This window comes from Dipodomys spectabilis, unplaced genomic scaffold (genome assembly GCF_019054845.1).
Source record: "Dipodomys spectabilis isolate Male_0828 unplaced genomic scaffold, ASM1905484v1 ptg000234l, whole genome shotgun sequence".
NCBI lineage: Eukaryota > Metazoa > Chordata > Mammalia > Rodentia > Heteromyidae > Dipodomys > Dipodomys spectabilis.
This window is the reverse complement of record NW_024870911.1, coordinates 15,565,498-15,584,061: the sequence shown is the minus strand read 5'-3', so window position 1 is coordinate 15,584,061 and position 18,564 is coordinate 15,565,498. Positions and strand designations below refer to the sequence as shown.

Sequence of the window (18,564 nt, the reverse complement as noted above, 5' to 3'; positions counted from 1 at the left end):
CCAGCACCCAGCTCACTGTTCTATTTTCATATGTGTGTATGAAGTACTTTCACCAGTTCATCCTGGCTTTACCTCTTTTACAGACTACTTTCTATAATACATACACAAACTCCCTTAAAGTGATTTATGTACATCTATTATTTATTGTATTTATTCTTAGAGTGACTCAAAAGAAGATGGTACTACCACGTTGTTTAGCTTGAAAGGGGAAGGTGGGAATCCATCCAATTATTTTTAACTCTAGAATTCTAGAAATCTGTGCTTTTAAACATCTGCCAAATCCTACCATACACAACTCACTAATACAAAGGTAGTAGGTGCTCAGACAAGATGTCCTTGTTAGAACAAATAAACATTCCAGGTAGGCCATTTATAAAATGACACACTACTTGAGACTGATTTTATTTTTTCACTGGCAATTATAAACAGTTTGGTTGAAAGTACTGGTCACAATGGTTAGCAATGGTTCACACTGCTGTTCTGCAGAGGTCACAGAAGTACAAGGAAACTGGAAAAAGGCAGGGAGAAACAGAAGGTAAAGAGTGAAGGTAGCAGACTTGGAAAAGAAAATAGAAGTAGGGGCTGGGAAGGTGGCTCAGTGGTAGAGCACTTGCCTTGCATGCATGAGGCCCTGGGTTCAATTCCTTAGCACCACATAAGCAAAAAGAAAAAAGCCAGAAGTGGCGCTGTGGCTCAAGTGGCAGAGTGCTAGCCTTGAGCTGAAGAGCTGAGGGACAGCGCCCAGGCCTAGAGTTCAGGCCTCACAACTGGACCAAAAAAAAAAAAAGAAAAGAAAAGAAAATAGAAGTAGAGGTTAATACTCCACTGCTCCACATATTCCACTTTTCCAGAAACAGAATGGGCTACTAGTGAACAAGCCCATTTTGGCTAGTTTTCCTTTGAAAACATAATCTGTTTTCAGGAAGTAGAACTATACTGACCCACCCTTCTAGAGCAGCTTTGAGAATCCAGCTACCAGTTTTCCTACTGCACTGTCAGGATGGCTAGTGAACCATCTCTCTCTCCAACTAACTGGTGGAATCAGAAGATAACAGTGGTTCGTGGTAGCAAAGGAATCTTCCCGTTCTGTCCCCAGCAGAAATGCATATAAACCAAATGTGAATTTTACATTGTAACTTCTTCTGCCCAAGTTAACACATATGACAACTGCCAGCTACAAGCCTTTTGCAATCGATGGAACATATTACTTATTATACTGTAACTTTACTGTACCAGTGTAAGATGGATAGCCATGGTTATAAACAGTTGGTTTGCTCTTAGTCAACACACAGTGCTCAGACAGTGTTGGAGTCCTCCCAAGATTAACTAGCCTTCCTCTCTGACCAGCTGAAAATCCTCCACCCTAAATCTCACTGCAGAACTATGCACCAGCAGCTCTGAGGAAGGGCAGAGATGGCAGGCTAAGGCTAAAGACATAAGGATATTGAGGGCCAAGGCAGCCTCCTTCAGTCTTCTGTCTTCCTGTTATGGATGGAGAACAATAGGGAGAGCTACATTGTGCATTCTGTATTAAGCAAAAGCAGCAACAAAACCCTCAAAATAGTGTGAAAACCCTTCCATGTCACTATTAAGGATGGTGGGTGTTGCCTTTGATCTTTAATAGAATCAGTGAATCTTCAAGGCTTCCACCTAGTAAGAAATGAAGAAAACTACTGAATAGTATTCTCATAAAGATTAAATGGAACTTTCTTTGTTCTCTCTCACTTTCTGTATCTATTTCTTTCTCAACAGCAAGGTGAACTTCAGGGTAACTAAATTTCTGATACTCACAGATGTTCTAATGCATCCAGACCAGTGAAGGCTTTTTTAGTAATAGATCGAATCCGGTTTCCCTGGAGTATTCTGGGGAAAAAAGGATAAGGAAGAAAAATTACATTGGAACAGTGAATTTTGATGAGTTAGTTTAGAGGTAGAGCTCTAATTTCTCTTTAAATCATTTGTGAATAATTCTATTTTCTTCAATTAAACAATCTATCTTAAGTGTGTCCCTGTTATCTATATTTCACTAATGTAGCTCAATATGGTTTTCAAAGGATTCGCCAGAAAACCCAGCAAAAATAAGTATTCAAGAAGTTACTTTGATGGGCACTTTAAAGTATTTTCCTTCCAAGTCTTTTTAACATATGAAGAAACTTTATTTCAAGGAAGTGATTACAGATAAAGCAACGAATATTGAAAGTTTTCTCCTCTCCTCTTCCTTGGATATCTTCATTGTCAGCTTAAAACATAATCTTGTCACCTGCAAGACTCTTTTATGGCTAAACCTAAGATGCTTCGTCCTGTATTCTTGGAGTCTCCTATGGCATTATCAATGAATGCTGAGTCATTATCAATGGTCTCTAGATAATTTCTGGTGATTAAAGTTCAACCTGACGATGGCGGGGGAAGGGAGGTATCAAAGAGTTGAAGTTTGTATGGGCCCTCACTTTTGAATAGAATAATCCCAAAGTCTAAACATTCAAAACTACTTAAAGTTCATATACTCAGGTACTAAAACAAGTGGGAAAAGAAGCTAATTATCATGCATACATCTTTGACACCAGCACTCACTAGGAAGAGATGAGAAGGTATACAAACAGGATGCCACACCTACTCCTCACCTCTTGCAGGTGGAGCCCCATTATGAGACAAATTATACTCACAGCTGTCTCAGTTTGTCAAGCCCAGAGAAGGCGCCATTCATGTCTTCGATAGTCCATGAAATCTCATTGTTTTTCAGATCCCTAATAGAGACAAGCATTCTCATCAGAGAGATTGCTCCAGAGACCTAAGGTCACCACCCAGGTGGCATAACATCTGTAACCAATTCCTCCTAATCCCTGCATCACCTCCACCCCCCTTTCCAAATAATGAACTTCATTCTTCAGGAGATTGCTCTTACTCTGTACTCTTCCCTCAATAACATTGTAAGGATTTGCTTCAAATCAAGACAGTTGACTCTCGGGCTCTGTGAGGTCCTCCTCGATCAAAATGACTAAATTCAGAAGGCTTGAACTTGTTTGGGAAGAAAAAAAATGCATCAAACTCGAAAGCCCCCACGGTTCCAGCCACACAAGCAGGAGTCGCCAAGGCACACGGGCTGTCTTTCAATTCTGTTAACGCTTCCAACAGGAAACGGCACCAATTTCTGACAGGGCAAAAAAATCAAAAGCCCATTGTGCAATGTTCAATTCACATTTGAGAGAGTTTTCAAAGGTCAATTAATTCAACTCTCTCGGTTTTTGTTTTGATTTGTTTTGTTTTTTCTCACTGGGCAGAGAACAGCTTGTGTATAGACCTCACACAATAAGCATACGTCTTCCCACACTGCTCTTTGTGTACCTTTTTGCTCGGAGTTATTTTTAATTTGTATTTTTCATAGAAGCATGAGTGGATTTAAAGTTATTTATCTCTTTAGAAGTTAGGAACGTCCAGAAATCCTGAGAAGGGTAACTACAGTCACTCCACAATCTGATCACCAGCCTTTTTAATTCCCGTAAGAAACACATATGGATGAAATGGATCCATCTTAATCAAACTGTTCTGGGAAAGATTAAGACCCTCTTTTTGAGGCTATACACATTTCCTTAACAACAAAGGAAATCTGCTGGGAGAAAAGTGGGCACATTTAGGAACCAATTAGGTTCTGTGGATGGAGAGAAAAACGTGTAACTTACAAAGTCTTTAAACTGGAAAGCCCCCGGAAGGCACAATCAGCAATATAGTTGACTTTGTTGTTCCCAATGGACAGGGTATTTAGTAAACTTAGACCAAGGAAGCTTGAATCATCTAACCTCGACAAGTGGTTGAAAGTTAGGTCTCTGTAAAGGAAAAAAAAAAAAAAGATGTATGAAGAAAAAAAAAAGCAGCTTTTATTTGTGTTTTCCATTCAATACAATGATCTATTTTTCTACAAGGCAGGTAATAAATAAAACTGCAATAATCCTTATTTTTAAGTTCTGACTTAACAATAACACAGGAAAACATTTCCTTTAATCTCAGTAATTTAAGAAAAAGGGAAGGACGAAGGCTAAGCAAAAACACTGTCTTTATATTCAAGAACATTATATATAAAAATTGAACTATGTTAACTTGAGTATAGGACTAGGAGAGGGGGAAAATGAGGGAGAATGACAGAAAGGGTGACACTGATCAAAATTCATTGTATTTGTAACCCAACTTACGGAATCATAACGTCTTTGTACAACTATGTAACATTAAAATAATAATGATGATAATGATGAGAAGAAGAATAATGAGAGCATGATTGCTTTTGACTCGGCCAGGGAAATAAAAGCAGCCAAGTTGGCTTCGATTTATCACAGCAGTAATGTGACAAGGTGGCATGTGGGGGGTGGGGAAACCCCAAAACCTGTCACCTTGGAAACATTGTTATGAAAATTTCACACATCAGTGGTAAGGAGCTCATGCTCTGCCATGATCCCTGTTCTCGAACCTGAGGAGAATAAAAAGCGACTCACAGCTCACTGAGTTTCTGGCAGAACTCCCAAGCATCAGGGCTGATCCTGTGAATGGCATTCTGACTCAGATGAAGCTCCTGCAGCATCAGTAAGCCATAAAGCCAGCCTTTGGTAATCTCGGTCAGGTTGTTGTGGTCCAGCTGCCTGCATTCAGGGCAAGAATCAAAGGCAAGGAGCGAGTTCATTATCTGGTATTTTCAAAGGGCACAGATGACTGCCACCTAGCCCTTAGTCTATTGTTACTAGAGATTTAGCTTTCCAGTTCTGTTGGAGACATCAGCAAAAGGTACTACAAAGTCTTTCTCATAAATGGATATGCTTGTAAATTCCAGATTATCTGAAGGAAAGGTGAAAAGCTGAATATTAAATTATAAATGAGATTGTTCATTATGAGATTTTTGACATGGTGTCTCTCACTCACTGAGCTTTGAATGATCATACAGCCTAAAATGGGAACAGGGTGGCCACCACCCACCACCATTGCTTACTTACAAGATTTCCATGTTGCTCAGCCCCCAAAATGCGCCATCCATAAGTCTCGTGACTCCATTTCTTTGCATTCTCAGAGACTTCAGAGCACCAAGACCTTGGAAGGCGAGGCCATCTATGTTTCTAATCTTGTTTCTGTTTAGCTCACTGTGTTGGAGATTACATTGGAACAGTTAATTTGTACAACAAATTCTGGAAATAGTAATAAAACATATCACTGCTACAATATAGTTCATCCAAGTCAGTGTTAAAAGTTAACATAGAACATTTTAAATTTCACTAAGAAGAACATCTCTTGATTAGCAGAGAGAGAGTGGCTCTATGTCTGAAAGGCAGGGTGAATTTTTGGAATAATAAAATGCTAACATAGTCAGGTGCTGGTAGCTGACACCTATAATTCTAGCTACTCAAGAGGCTGAGCTCTCAGGATTGTGATTTGTTTTCAATTAACCATACACATGCAAAAAAAAGCCAAAGTGGAGCTGTGACTCAAATGGTAAAACACCAGCCTTGAACAAGAAAGCTTAGTTTAGTGACAGTGCCTAGCCCCAGTGCTAACACACACACAAAAAGATAAAGAATACTAATACTAGATGACACTTTAATTTCTAAACAGTAGTCCATTCGATATCATACTACAAATTAATAGCAGCCTACAAATCAGTATTTGGTTTTAAATGACCCAGAATGAGGAAATTAGACATTATACTAATATGTAAGGTATATTCAAGAACAAAGCCATCAAAGGTATCTCTCACCTAGGTGGGTACAAAGCCTGTCACCATCTCCTCTGATTCTTTTCAGGTAGAATGCATTCTTGTAGGCAATAGTTCTCAACCTTGGCTGTACACGGTAACCACTTGGGAAGTTGTAAAAATTACTGAGGCCTGGGTCTTACTCCCAGAGGTTTTAATATAATTGGTTTGGGGTGTGGCCTTGAAGCTGTGAGGTTTTTTTTCAATGCTCCCCAACTCTCTATAATGTGCAATCAAGGTTGAAAGCCACTCTTGCAGGAACCTGCTCACAGATGGGTGTACCATTATTAACAAGACAGTTCTTTATAGCCACTTAGGCTATGGAAGCCTCCTGGAGTTGTGGGTATTATTTTCATAAACCATAGCTGCTGACAGCCCCAGGATTTCTGCAGTGCCACAATGGTACCTTTGGAAGAGGGGCTTTCAATGATCATACAATTCACTCTTTTAGTAACAATCTAACGTGTCTTGTCAGCCAGTCGCTGGCATTAAGTGACAGTTGGATTTTTCCAACTCAGATCCTGTAACTCCTGCTCTCAAAGGCAAGGCTGTGGTCACAGGCTTGGCTCTACTTCCTCTCTGTCACAGGTTAGGTTTTAGCAGAGATGGGACATGGTATCTAGGAAGCTACTCTGACTTACAGCTGCTGCAGTTGTGGCAGTTTAAACATCTTGGGTGGGATGGTTGACAGCCGGTTCCTATTCAACTTTAACACCAGGAGTGTGTTGGCCAAGTTGTCAAAATAACCAGGTTCCACAGACATGACTCGGTTGCTGTTGATATACCTGTGGAAAGTTTGAAGAGGAGCTGTCTTTCTGCTTTAAGAGACAAGCTAACGTGCATTCAATTTCTGCATTATCAAGATTCTTTGGAGAAGCTAATCATCCATGACCACTTTCAAATATTATTGTTTAGGTCCTGATGGGAAAGTTGTTAATTTACACATATGGACTAGGAAGAAAATCACTGTGCTTGCTATATCTGAAGGACACGAAAGTTTGTTGTGTAGAAGTGGAAGTGTGGCTCAAGTGGTAGGTAGCACACCAGCTTTGAGCAAATAGGCAAAGCAAAAACATAAGGCTCTGAGTTGAAGCCGCAGTACTGGTGTGCATGTGCACACTAACGTGTGTGTACGTGTGTGTGTGTGGATAAATTTGTTGTGGATACATTTCCACTTTCTGTGCTACTGTTAATTAACAAAAACCAGCAACAGTTTAATTTTTATTATATTTCTTCCAGTACTGGGGTTTGAACTTAGAGCCTTCCTTGTACTTGGTTACAAAGTATTCTACCACTGAAGACACAACCCCAGCCCTAACTTTCATTTTTACTTTAGGCAAAAAAAAAACCCTAATATTTTATAATCTAAAATGTAAGAACAAAATGAAGATTGTGGCTCTTTAGTCCCAGAGCAAATTCAAATCAATGAGAAAGTTTCATTTTTGGTCCATCAATAATAACAGGTTTAAAGTTTTCTTGTTTTCTTTTTTGTTATAATATTTTCATTACAGATGAAAATTTTGGCAAAGAAGAGTTCACTTACAGAAACTTGAGTTGCAGGGGTGGAAATGCACCTTTCAGCTCTGAAATATTATTGCTGCTCAGGTCCAAAGTTTCAAGGGACTGAAATAGTTTGAGATGCTCAGGAATTATCTCGGAAATCCTGTTGCCAGCCCTGGAATTAAGGAGACAGTCCAGATAATGACACATTCATGATACCACAAATGGAAAAGAGGGGGAAAAAAATCTTTTATTTCTAACTGGGTCTTTAGAATTATGGAACATTTGAGTGATTGAAACAATACTTTTCTAAGTGAAACATAAATATCATGGCCACTTCTGATGTATTCATTGGCTCCTAAATCATGGTATTAGAATATATGAAAAGCAGTTCTACATGAAGTAGAGATAATCTTTAGCAATGACTGCTTGAATGCTAGGCACTTAAAGACTACTGTTTGATTTTTCTTTAGGCTACTTTTCTGAATAGTTGTTCTCATTTTACTAAATGGATAATGAAATGCCCAGCATCCAGTGGGCAAATCAGGAACTGATGAAATAATTTCTTGTTCCTTTCCCCTTGATTTCTAATCTAAGTCTTCTATTGAAAAGTACCCATATCTCCAGTGTAAAAGATCTGGACATAGTCATCAAAATAGGGCTGAAATAGGTTCAAGAGATCTGTTCTTTTAACACGTTTCAATGCATTGCCAGAGGCTTCTGGAGCAGTAGAAATATCCCAGGGTTTGGATGGATTATAAAGGTGTCACACTAAGAGCACATCAGTCTAATCCCTGGACACAGATTAGGGTATGTTTGACATTAGCAGTCATCAACAATAGACTACAGCCACTAGCCATGTGTACTTTTTTATTTAAATTATAGTAAACGTTATCTAGGCATCGTGCACACATCTGCAATCTCAGCATTTGAGAGGCAGAGGCAAGAGGATTTCAGGTTTGCAACCAACCTGGATTATATGATGAAACCCAGTCTACATGATAGGTAGATGATGTATACCTAGGTAGGTAGCTAGGTAGATTTAGATTTTAGACTATCTGATAGATACATTAGAATTCAGTTCCTTAAGATGCTCAGTTACAGTAGCAACATTTTAAGAGCTCAATTGCTACACGTACCTAGTAGATAGGACAGTACAGATTCCTATTGCTAATAGCCTTCAAATAGGGGAAAACGAGAATATTTTAAGAGAAAGATCATGTCAAATCTCTTTTGGGGAATGTGAGGTAGTGTGATCTGAACTCTTGCTTGGCAGGCACTCAATACTTGAGCCATGTCTCTATCGTTTCTTTGCATCCATTATTTTGGAAATAGGGTCTTGCTTTCTGTCCTGGACCTTGATCTTTCTGTTTTACACTTTTCACTGTACCTGAAATGATAGGTATCCACCATCACACAGAGTTCTTTACTAGTTGAGATGGTCACACAAACATTTTATCATTGGGTCTAGCCTGGAACCTTGATCCTCCCTATATCAGTCTCCTGAGTAGCTAGAATTAAAGGCAAAAGCCACTGAGCCTGGCTTCAAAGCAGTTAAAAGGATATCAACACAGCAGCTCAAAGGAAAAATTTAGTATTCATTGACCATTGTGTTAGAAAACAGTAGTTAAACTGATATTTTAGCCATCTCAATTGTCATCTTAAATCTGATAGCCCAGTTCGTCCAAACTTTGCTTTGCATTGATTCAGCCATGGCCTCTGATTCTGGCCAGTGTCCCCATGTGGATTCCCCAATGTACTAACTCCTTGATCTAATTGTGAGGTATGGAGGGGAGGGTGATGGGAGAGGGATAATTAGTCAGTTTCTAGATCTTGGACATGGATGCAATCCATGTGGAAAGCCATGGGGCTTTAGAATCAGAGAAAAATAACCTGTTAAAGCAGAAAAATCTGGGAAGATAATAGTCCTTTTATAAATCTTGTGAGGTCTTCTCTTCACAAGAAGGAAGAATCTGCATATTCTAAGTGGAACTCTGTAACTTATACAAGTCACACACTGCTGTTTCTAGGTATGGTCTTTTACTTACCAAACAAGATTAGATATATTTCATGATTGTATTTCTCTTGGAAAATATCTCCTCTCTCTCCCCCTCTCCTTCCCTCCCTCCTCCCTCTTTCTCCAAAAGCTAGCTAGATTTCTTTTAATTTTTAATATATATTTTTATTGCACAGAGGGGTGAGAGTTACATGAGTAAGGTAATGAGTACATTTCCCATTGAGCACTGTTACCCCCTCCTTTGTTATCCCCTACCATCCCTTCCCGCCCCACCTCCCAACTCCTCCCTCCCCCACCCCCAAGTTGTATAGTGTCTTGTGCATCTCATTGTTACAATGGGTCATCCTGTATCCTTATTTCAGCATTTTGTGATTTCTATTCCCCTCCCCAAATTAGGAAAATGTATATACAAGATGCAGGGCACCAGAATCAAATACAGTGAGAACAGGGGTTATACCATGGGGGAAGAACATACCAAAGAAACAGAAAAATCACATAGTACATTAAAAGAAACAGCGACAAAGATAAAATCTCTTGTGTCCCTATCTTGGGGTTCATTTAACTTAGCATCATCTTATATGGTCAAATGTACATAGCTTTTGACCTTTTCTACTTGTCTAGTAAGATTATCCTAGATGTATACTAATTATTGCAAATAAGGGAAACCATGGGACCTATGTTTCTTTGGGCCTGGCTTAGCTCACTTAATATAATTTTTTTCCAAGTCTTTTCCTCTCCTAACAAATGGGGCGGTGTCATTCTTTATGACAAGGCATAGAATTCCATATATATATATATATTATATATATATATATAATCTATAATGTAAAGAGTACATTTCCTTTTGGACAATGTCACGCTTCCCTCGCTCTCTCCCAGTTTTTTCCCTCCCATCCCCACCTACAAGTTGGTTGTATAGTTCATTATCACACAGTGTGTAGTGAGTACCACTGCTGCATTTGTTCGTCCTTTGTCGCTCCATTTCTGTGCCCCCTACCCCTCCCAGAGATAGGTAAATGAACAAACAAGACTGAAAGAAAAGAAAACAAAACAAAAAATAAAACAAAGAAGAAACCTCTTGTTGCCATTTCCTGGAGTTCATTTCAATAAGTACTATTTTATATGATCAGATGCACATAGGCATCACACCTTAGCGATCCTCTCCTTTCGGTCTCACTAGAAGTCACACATCTCCCCCCCAACTCAAAAGGTTCTTGAGTCAGGTGTACTGGGGCTTTCTCACATAGTATGGACACTGCCAGTCTTCTGCCACAATGCACACATCGTCAATGCAGAGTTTTATCTCTCTGTGTTGGAATGGGTATGTAATCTAATATTGAATATAAATTAGGTTCCCCCCAGCCATGTGCTAAACACTTTTTATATATTATGCCAAAATAATTTCTCTAGATTAGGTGTGATTGAGAAATTAAAAATCAGGCATCCAGAGTTTTTCATTTGTTTTTGCATCACCTCCCGGAGTAAGACCAGGTTGATTCCAATGCAATCCCTGAAGGTTTATGGCATATAAAATAAAAAAAATCAACAGTATTTTGGCAACTATGTTCTTAACAGATATGTACCTCCTGAGAAGTCTGCTACATCTCAGTCAAAAACAGACAAACAAAAACAACTGAACTTCTGGTTTCAGAAATGGGAATCCATCATGGCTCAGGAAACCACCATCATGCCAACATTTAAGGAAGAAAGTGGGGTTCCCTCCTACTTTGGGGGGAAGAGAAAGATGGATCTTCAAGGATTTCTGGGTGTTCTTTATCCACCAGAGTTACAAAGTTGATTTCCTGAATACTAGCAAACATCTTGGTGCCATTTTGTCCATGAGCAAGAAGAGTAGGGGTAAGAATGAGGAAGTTCATTCTATATTTCGACAACACTTCTCTAGATTATTATTAAAAACCCACAGGGTATTACTTTTGAGGGATGTAGAGTGATTGTCTTTTGCTGATCTTTGAAATCCCAGTCTCAGCGTCTAACTCCCTTTCGAAAAGTAAGCCTACACAAGGTTGACAAACACAGACAATGTATATCTTAAGAGCCTGACTTTCATAATAGTAGAGTTAGCAAATGCAGTCTTGTGTATAAGTCCCAAGTTATCAGGGCCCTCGGATTCCCATAAAATTGTGCAGATTTTGTTTAGAGTCAAGTCAGCCATGACCTTTGATGCTGGCCATTGCCCACATACGGATTCGCCAGCGAACCAGCTCCTTGATCTAGCTGTGAGGTTTGGAGGATACAGGGAAGACAATTAGTCAATTTCTAAGTCCTGGAAATGATGAATTCAATCCAAGAGCAAAGCCACAAGGCCTTAGGGTCAGGGTTTGTGGGTTCAGCAAAACCACGCTTGCAGGGGCAAAATTTTTCTTTTAAATACATAAGCCAATGTTTGCATTACCAGGATATCCTCCCACAAACAGTGGAGAAACCCACAAGTGTCCAAGTGCCTGCCTTTCCAGCCCCTGCCCTGTCCTACCACAGTGCCCTCCAAACTCTCCATCTGGCTTTGCCCCCTGCCCCCGCCTCCCAAGCTGTCTAAGGCAAGCCAGGATGGCTACCTTTATACCGTATTTAACAACAGAAAGAAAACACTCGAGTTATAAAATTATTTTAGTGATAACTGGAGCTAGTTATTTTCTCGGGGGGAGGGGAGGGGGTGGGGGAGAGGAGATGCACAGGTGTCTCCTATCGCTCCTATTGGGCTGCAAGGGACATACCTGACCATCTACTCTGGTTTATACATGCGTTTGTTTATAAGGTAATTATGAACAAGGTATTAAACCTGCCAATTACTCTGTGACGAATAAAATTTTCCTTGCAGTGAAAGTATGCTCCAGCCAAAACCCAGCAATTTCCTGAACTGCACACCTCCTAAATTGCTGTGTGAAAGCATTCACTTATACAGGAGGCACGCACAGTGCGGTCTTTGTCAGCTCTGCCTTCCAGCACAAAAAATCCCTTACACCTATCAGAATAATAGCTCCTGTATCGCAATAAATAAATAAATAAATAAATTTAAATCCGTCCTAATGGAACTGAATTAAACCCAAATGCCATTCTTCAGGAGCTCTTAGACCAACTGGTAAATAACCACCTGATAGGTACCAGTTTAAAATTAAAATAATAATAATAACGAATCTGCTATATGTCACAAAAGACGGGCCAAAAAATGAGGATAATTACAGAAAAAGTAGACTTAAAAAGCTCTGCCATCGGGATAAACTCTCAGAATAAATGTATTTTATCCAGTGTGTCACAAACAGTAAGTTCTAGAAGACAGAGACCTGATTCTGTGGCAGCTTTCCTTTTCTTCCAAAAATGGATAAATGCCAAAACTGATTGACACATTAAAAAGCACTGCAGCTGATTAACTGTTTGGGGGCAGGAAAGGTGCAACAACTTGAACCACAACAACTATACCGTCGAAATCTGTGTGGATACTTTTTTCTGTAACTTCAGTTATACAGAAATGCCATTTTTCCATTGTGGAGAAATCATAACACTCAGCAAGCATTAGGAGGTGTCTAGCCCTCATGCAAATCCAGCTTAAGCGACAAGGAATATTTTGGTCTTCTCTGTTTGTTGATAGTACAGGGAGTTCCATGGTCAAATCACTGCTGAGGTGAAATATAATTAGTCTCTTGCGGACAAACAGACCTGGGGGCTTGGTTGGTGGGGAATGTGGACGGTTGGTTCCTTCAAAACCAGAGTCCTAGGTATTTTAGCCTTAGCTCTGTAAGTCCAACCACAATAGCTTCACTCTGTTGTCACCTTGGCCAGCCAGCCAATTTTGCCAAATATCTTTTCAATGTTAGAGGCAAGCATGGATTCGCATCTTTTAGTCTAAGGATACTTACTTGGAGGATGTTGGAGGGAAATCTAGTCATGAAGAAGACAGACATATCTTTGACCTTATCTGCAGTCAGAGAGAAGAGCAGGCGAATGAATGGGAGAGGCCAAAAGGGTGGCAAATTCCCTTAGTAGCAGGGAAGAGAGAGCAAAGGCTGAAGAAAGGACAGGCACATGGAGGAGAATGGGAAGAATAAGGAAGTCATTGAACCCTTCCACAGGAATGAGGGGCTACAGGAAGATCCAAGGAGTCTGCTTGCAAGGGAGTACACTTGCCGTGTACTAAGCAGAAGCAAAGGCATGGTCAGGATTCAGGTAAGTGAGTTAAAGCCAGGCTTCTTCCTTTCCAGGAAATGAAGTAATGCCTTCATAGCTGGAGTATATCTACATCACACATTGGTAGAGATAGGCAAAGCATGAAACTTGGGAGTGAGGGAGAAGTCACATGGGGTCGGGGAAACCATGCTAGGCCCTGGCTTTCATTTTGTGTTAACTGTAGAGAGGGATCTGAGGGTTTTGAATGTGGTGGAATGATACTTCTCATGTGTACAATAAAATAACCTGCTCTAGGAACAGTGGCTAGGAAGTGGGTGGAGGGCACATGGAGGTACCAGGTGGGAAGCTACTGATTTGACGCCAAAGACAAGATGGGACAATGGTACCAGGGCATCACTCTACTCGTGGCCTCCTGATGGCACCCTGAGCTTTTCCTCTCCTGCATACAGGCCAGGTTTCTCAAGTGCTGGTCTCATAGACAAGTTTGGCTTGCCAAGGAGTTACTTCCTTGTGTTCTGTCCCTTTCTTTGTGATTTGTGTTTCAAGTAGGAGACCCCTCCTGAAGCCTGGCATGCACACTAGAATTCCCTCTGGCTCAGAGCAGCTCAACACAAGCATTTTCCAGTGTCTGTAATCGCTAGGAAAATGGGTAAAGGTGTCCTTGCCATGGATCAGACGTGCTCACTTGCTCTGATATTCTGAACATCTGTTCTGCATGTAGCCAGTACCTTCATGAGAGTCAAATGTGATGAATAGGGGTTAGTGCTAGGACCGCTCGATAAAAAGATGATTGGTGTTGACTCACTGTGACCTCCAGAAATCCCAAGTAGTTCAAAAACCCTCACACACTCTGAAACAGTGCGAGTTTATGTCCAGAAGTGGAAAGGAGAACCAGATTGGAATGTTTTTTGCTTACTAGTAAGGGATCCTTAATATCCGGGGGTGGGGGGGATTGCTTTTATTTATTTTTAATCACACTGAAATTGAAATTCCTGAGCCAATCAGGCCTTTGGTTTTTTGTTTGTTTTTTTTTTTTTCTGGTCATAGGGCTTGAACTCAGAGCCTAGATGCTGTCCCTGAGCTTTTTTTGCTCAAGGTGTGCTCTACCACTTTGAGCCACAGTGCCACTTTCAGTTTTCTGGTGGTTCATTGGAGAAGAGTCTCTTGGACTTTCCTGCCCAGGCTGGCTTTGAACCACAATCCTCAGATCTCAGCGTCCGGAGTACCTAGGATTACAGGCATGAGCCACTGGCACCCAGCAGACTGTTGGCTCTTGATGAACAAGATACATCCATCCATAGTCTTAAGTATCTCCTATCTATTGCATATAACAGGCAGCTCAAAGTCTGGCTTGGTGATATGAAAAGATGTGCAGATTTGGCCATTCACGGAAACTATGTGCATGATGCATTTTTCCTTTTTGAGAGGTTACATGCATTGACATTTAATTTTAAAATTTTTTAATTTAATTTTTTTTGGGGGAAAGGGCCTTGAACTCAGGGCCGGGTACTGTCCCTTCTCTATCGCTTAATATTAGTGCTCTACAATTTGAGCTATGGCTCCACTTCTGGCTTTTTGGTGGCTAATTGGAGATAAGAGTTTTTCACTGACTTTCCTTCCCAGGCTGGCTTTGAACTGCAATCCTCAAATTCCAGCCTCCTGACTATCTAGGATTACTATGCTTTATATGTTTGTAGTGCTCTATCTTTTTATGATCATTCTGATCATATCCCTTCAGTCCAACTCAACTACTTCAACCAACAATTGCTGAATCTGTGGTTGCTCCACACAGCCATCATGCAAACATACTAAACATATTTATAACCCCTGCCACACACAAATATCTTGCAAGTGGCTAGCTGAGCACCACTGATAAAGAAATCGCAAGTTATTAACGAAAACATTACACCTGGGCAGCAGTGACTCATACCTATAATCCTAGCTACTCAACAGGCTGAGAGCTGAGGATCCTAGTGTGAAGCCAGCCTGGACAAGAAAGTTCAATGAACCACCAAAAAGGCAGAAGTGGAGGTGTGGCTTAAATGGCAGCATGCCAGAAATAGCAAAAAAGATGAAAGGACAGCACCTAGACCACAAGTTCAAACCCTAGAAGCAGTGCGTGCGTGCATGCGCACGCATACAGACACACCACACACACAAAAGGAAAGAAGGGAAGAATGGATTAAAGAAAATATTACACCCTCCCCCACAGTGTAACCCCCACTTTCACTATATTTGATGTCAGTATAACTTGTGGAGGAGATGGGGAAAAACAAGTCATTTAAGGATTCAGGTGGACCTGTTGCAACAATGAGAAGTACAAAATGTCATGTCAAAAACGAGCTTTACAACGTCGGTGCAGGGTGGGGGGGGGGGGGCAAGGGGGGGGGAGGGGGGGAAGGATTGGGTGGGGGGGAGGGGGGAGGCGGGAAGGGAGGTGAAGGGTAAACAAAGGAGGAGGCTGCAATGCTTGGTAAGAAATGTATGCATTATCCTGCCCATGTAATTGTAACCCCTCTGTACAGTATGTTCTCAAATAAAATAAAATAAAATTTAAAAAAAAAATAAAAAAAAATTATAGTTTCTAAAAAAAGAAAAGAAAATATTACAGGGGCTGGGAAGGTGGCTCAGTGGTAGAGTGCTTGCCTCACATGCATGAGGCCCTGGGTTTGATTCCTCGGCACCACAGAAGCAGAAAAAGCTGGAAATGGCACTGTGGCTCAAGTGGTAGAGCGTTAACCTTGAGCTAAAGAGCTGAAGGACAGTGCCCAGGCCCAGAGTTCAGGCCCCACGACCGGACCACCCCCCCAAAAAAAAAGAGAAAGAAAGAAAGAAAGAAAAAGAAAGAAAGAAAGAGAAAAAAGAGAAAATATAACATTGTACAAACATACTACCATGCCCACCCCCCCCCCCAAAAAAAAATAAAACAATGTTTCCTGAGCTTCCTTTCCAAATGACTGGCTGGAATACCTAATACCCCATAATATCAGGCTTTTTAAAACAGAGTTTTGACAAATGAAGAACTCCTCACAAACAGATAAAAATAAACTGCCTCTGCTCATCTCTTTGCTAAAAAGATAATTAGGAAGTTTCATTAAAAGAACACACATGTTACACATGTTTAGACTCGTCCACTAGGACTGGGGCATCAAAGACTAAAGCCAACTGTGGAAATTCCTAGAGGAGACAGAATCTTGATGAACAACTAATGATACTAAGGATCAAATGAGCCAAGGTGTTAGGAGCAAAGAGCCTTAGTTCCTTCTAGCTGAAAGTCAGGCAAATATGAAATATAATTATCTTCTGGATCACAAACAGGATAGAGATGGCTACCACACAGTATTTTAATCCACAAGTCCTGGAATAATCAGGGCCCTATTCAAGTGCCAGTTTTAACACATGCTAAAAATGAAAAAGAAAAAAGAAATGTAGGTCAAAAGCCCATTCATACCACATACAAAACAACCTTTCTTTGATCCCCAAGTCAAAATTCAATTTAGTCCTCTACATAAACAATTTAAAAGCAAACACTGGAAGACATCATAGGGTAAAGATGCCGAGAAGAGAGCTTAAACTGAAATAACTTAGCTTCTGTACAATAAGAAGCAACTCTTCTTGTATGTGACAAAATTTAACATTTCTTTATTTTTCTCCTCCTTGTGAGGCAGAAGCCTTCCAGAGACATTTGTCCAAGTGGGACCACACTCGTGAGAATCTCCACTCACCTGTGATTCCCTTGTGAAACCATTGAGATAACCGCTAATTAACTCATCTTTGCTTTCCCAGAACTCAGCATTGAATGAATGAGTTTAATACAATTGGACAATCTCGACTAGCTCTGAAACTCACAAACAGCTTGTGACGGCCCTAGAAAGATGTACTGGAACCTGGACTATGTTGTCTGTACATCAGAAAACAGCGTACCCCATACAGCTGTCAGGAAGAGAAGTAAAACCTATAAACTGGGGTTCCTTCACATGAAGCAACTTGCTAAAGGGAAGATCTCACTGATAAAATAATTCCAACTCTAGTTGCTCAGAGAGGATGTTATCCTATTCCTGGCCCTAGGTCATTTACTACATTTCTCAGATCTACTACACTTTCTCACCTGTAGATGGAGGGAGATAGATCCGGAAGATGGAGAGAAATGAAATGGAATGATTCTTCTCACTTTTAATGTTTTGGGATACTAGATCTGAATAACAAACCCCATATATGGCACTATTTGCTATGGAGCTTCACATAACTGAATCACATATGAAAACTGCAGCTTCTCCCAGAGCTTGGCCTGCCTTTCTTTTTTGAGGGGGGATGGGATGGGGAGGTCTTTCATCTTTCCCCTGTTTTGGTGTCCCTGCACACAGTCCTTGTCTCTCTGGGTCAACTCTCTCCTTCCCAGCTATCTCTGGGTGTCTGTTCCTATGTTTTACATGGTGACTTGATTGTTAGAAGCCTCATCAGAATTCTGTTGACTGATGGATATGTAGAATATAGTCACAGATTTTTTTTCTAAATGATTTTTTTTTTTTTTTGGTCAGTCGTGGGGCTTGAACTCAGGGCCTGGGTGCTGTCCCTGAGCTCTTCAGCTCAAGGCTAGCACTCTACCACTTGAGCCACAGCGCCACTTGTGGTTTTCTGGTGGTTATTTGGAGATAAGAGTCTCATGGACTGGGCTGGGCTTTGAACCATGATCCTCAGATCTCAGCCTCTTTAGTAGCTAGGACTACAGGCATGAGCCACTGGCTCCCAGCTGATTTTTTTTTATTGTTCTACATTTTTTTATTGTGATTGTAAAGTTGATATACAGAAGAGTAACAGTTACATGATTCAGGTAATGAGTACAATTCTTTTTGAACCATGCCTCCCCTTCCCTCGCTCTCTCCCAGTTTTTCCCTCCCATCCCTACCCACAAGATGTACAGTTAATTTTCTATGTAGTATCTAGTGAGTATCACTGTTGTATTTGTTCACCCTTTGTTCCACCTTTTCTGTGCCCCCTCTACCCTCCCAAATACAAACTAACTAATAAGACAAAAAGAAAACAAAAACAGCAACAACAGCAGCCAAAAATATTTCTTTTTTTTTTTTTTTTGGTCAGTCGTGGGACCTGAACTCTGGGCCTGGGCACTGTCCCTCAGCTCTTCAGCTCAAGGCGAGCGCTCTACCACTTGAGCCACAGTGCC

At 40.6% G+C, this 18,564-nt stretch overlaps 1 protein-coding gene across 1 annotated transcript in view; it reads right to left on the bottom strand.

Annotated features, from left to right (window-relative positions):
- The window catches only part of Lrig3 (leucine rich repeats and immunoglobulin like domains 3), a 55,715-nt gene that overhangs the window by 15,946 nt on the left and 21,205 nt on the right, over window positions 1-18,564 (bottom strand). The window contains exons 4-10 of the mRNA XM_042698812.1: window positions 7,269-7,400; window positions 6,367-6,510; window positions 4,974-5,117; window positions 4,482-4,625; window positions 3,678-3,821; window positions 2,664-2,744; window positions 1,792-1,863 (exon numbers count right to left, since the gene is read on the bottom strand). Of these exons, the coding sequence (XP_042554746.1) occupies window positions 1,792-1,863; window positions 2,664-2,744; window positions 3,678-3,821; window positions 4,482-4,625; window positions 4,974-5,117; window positions 6,367-6,510; window positions 7,269-7,400 (861 nt within the window). The remainder of the gene's footprint in view (window positions 1-1,791; window positions 1,864-2,663; window positions 2,745-3,677; window positions 3,822-4,481; window positions 4,626-4,973; window positions 5,118-6,366; window positions 6,511-7,268; window positions 7,401-18,564) is intronic.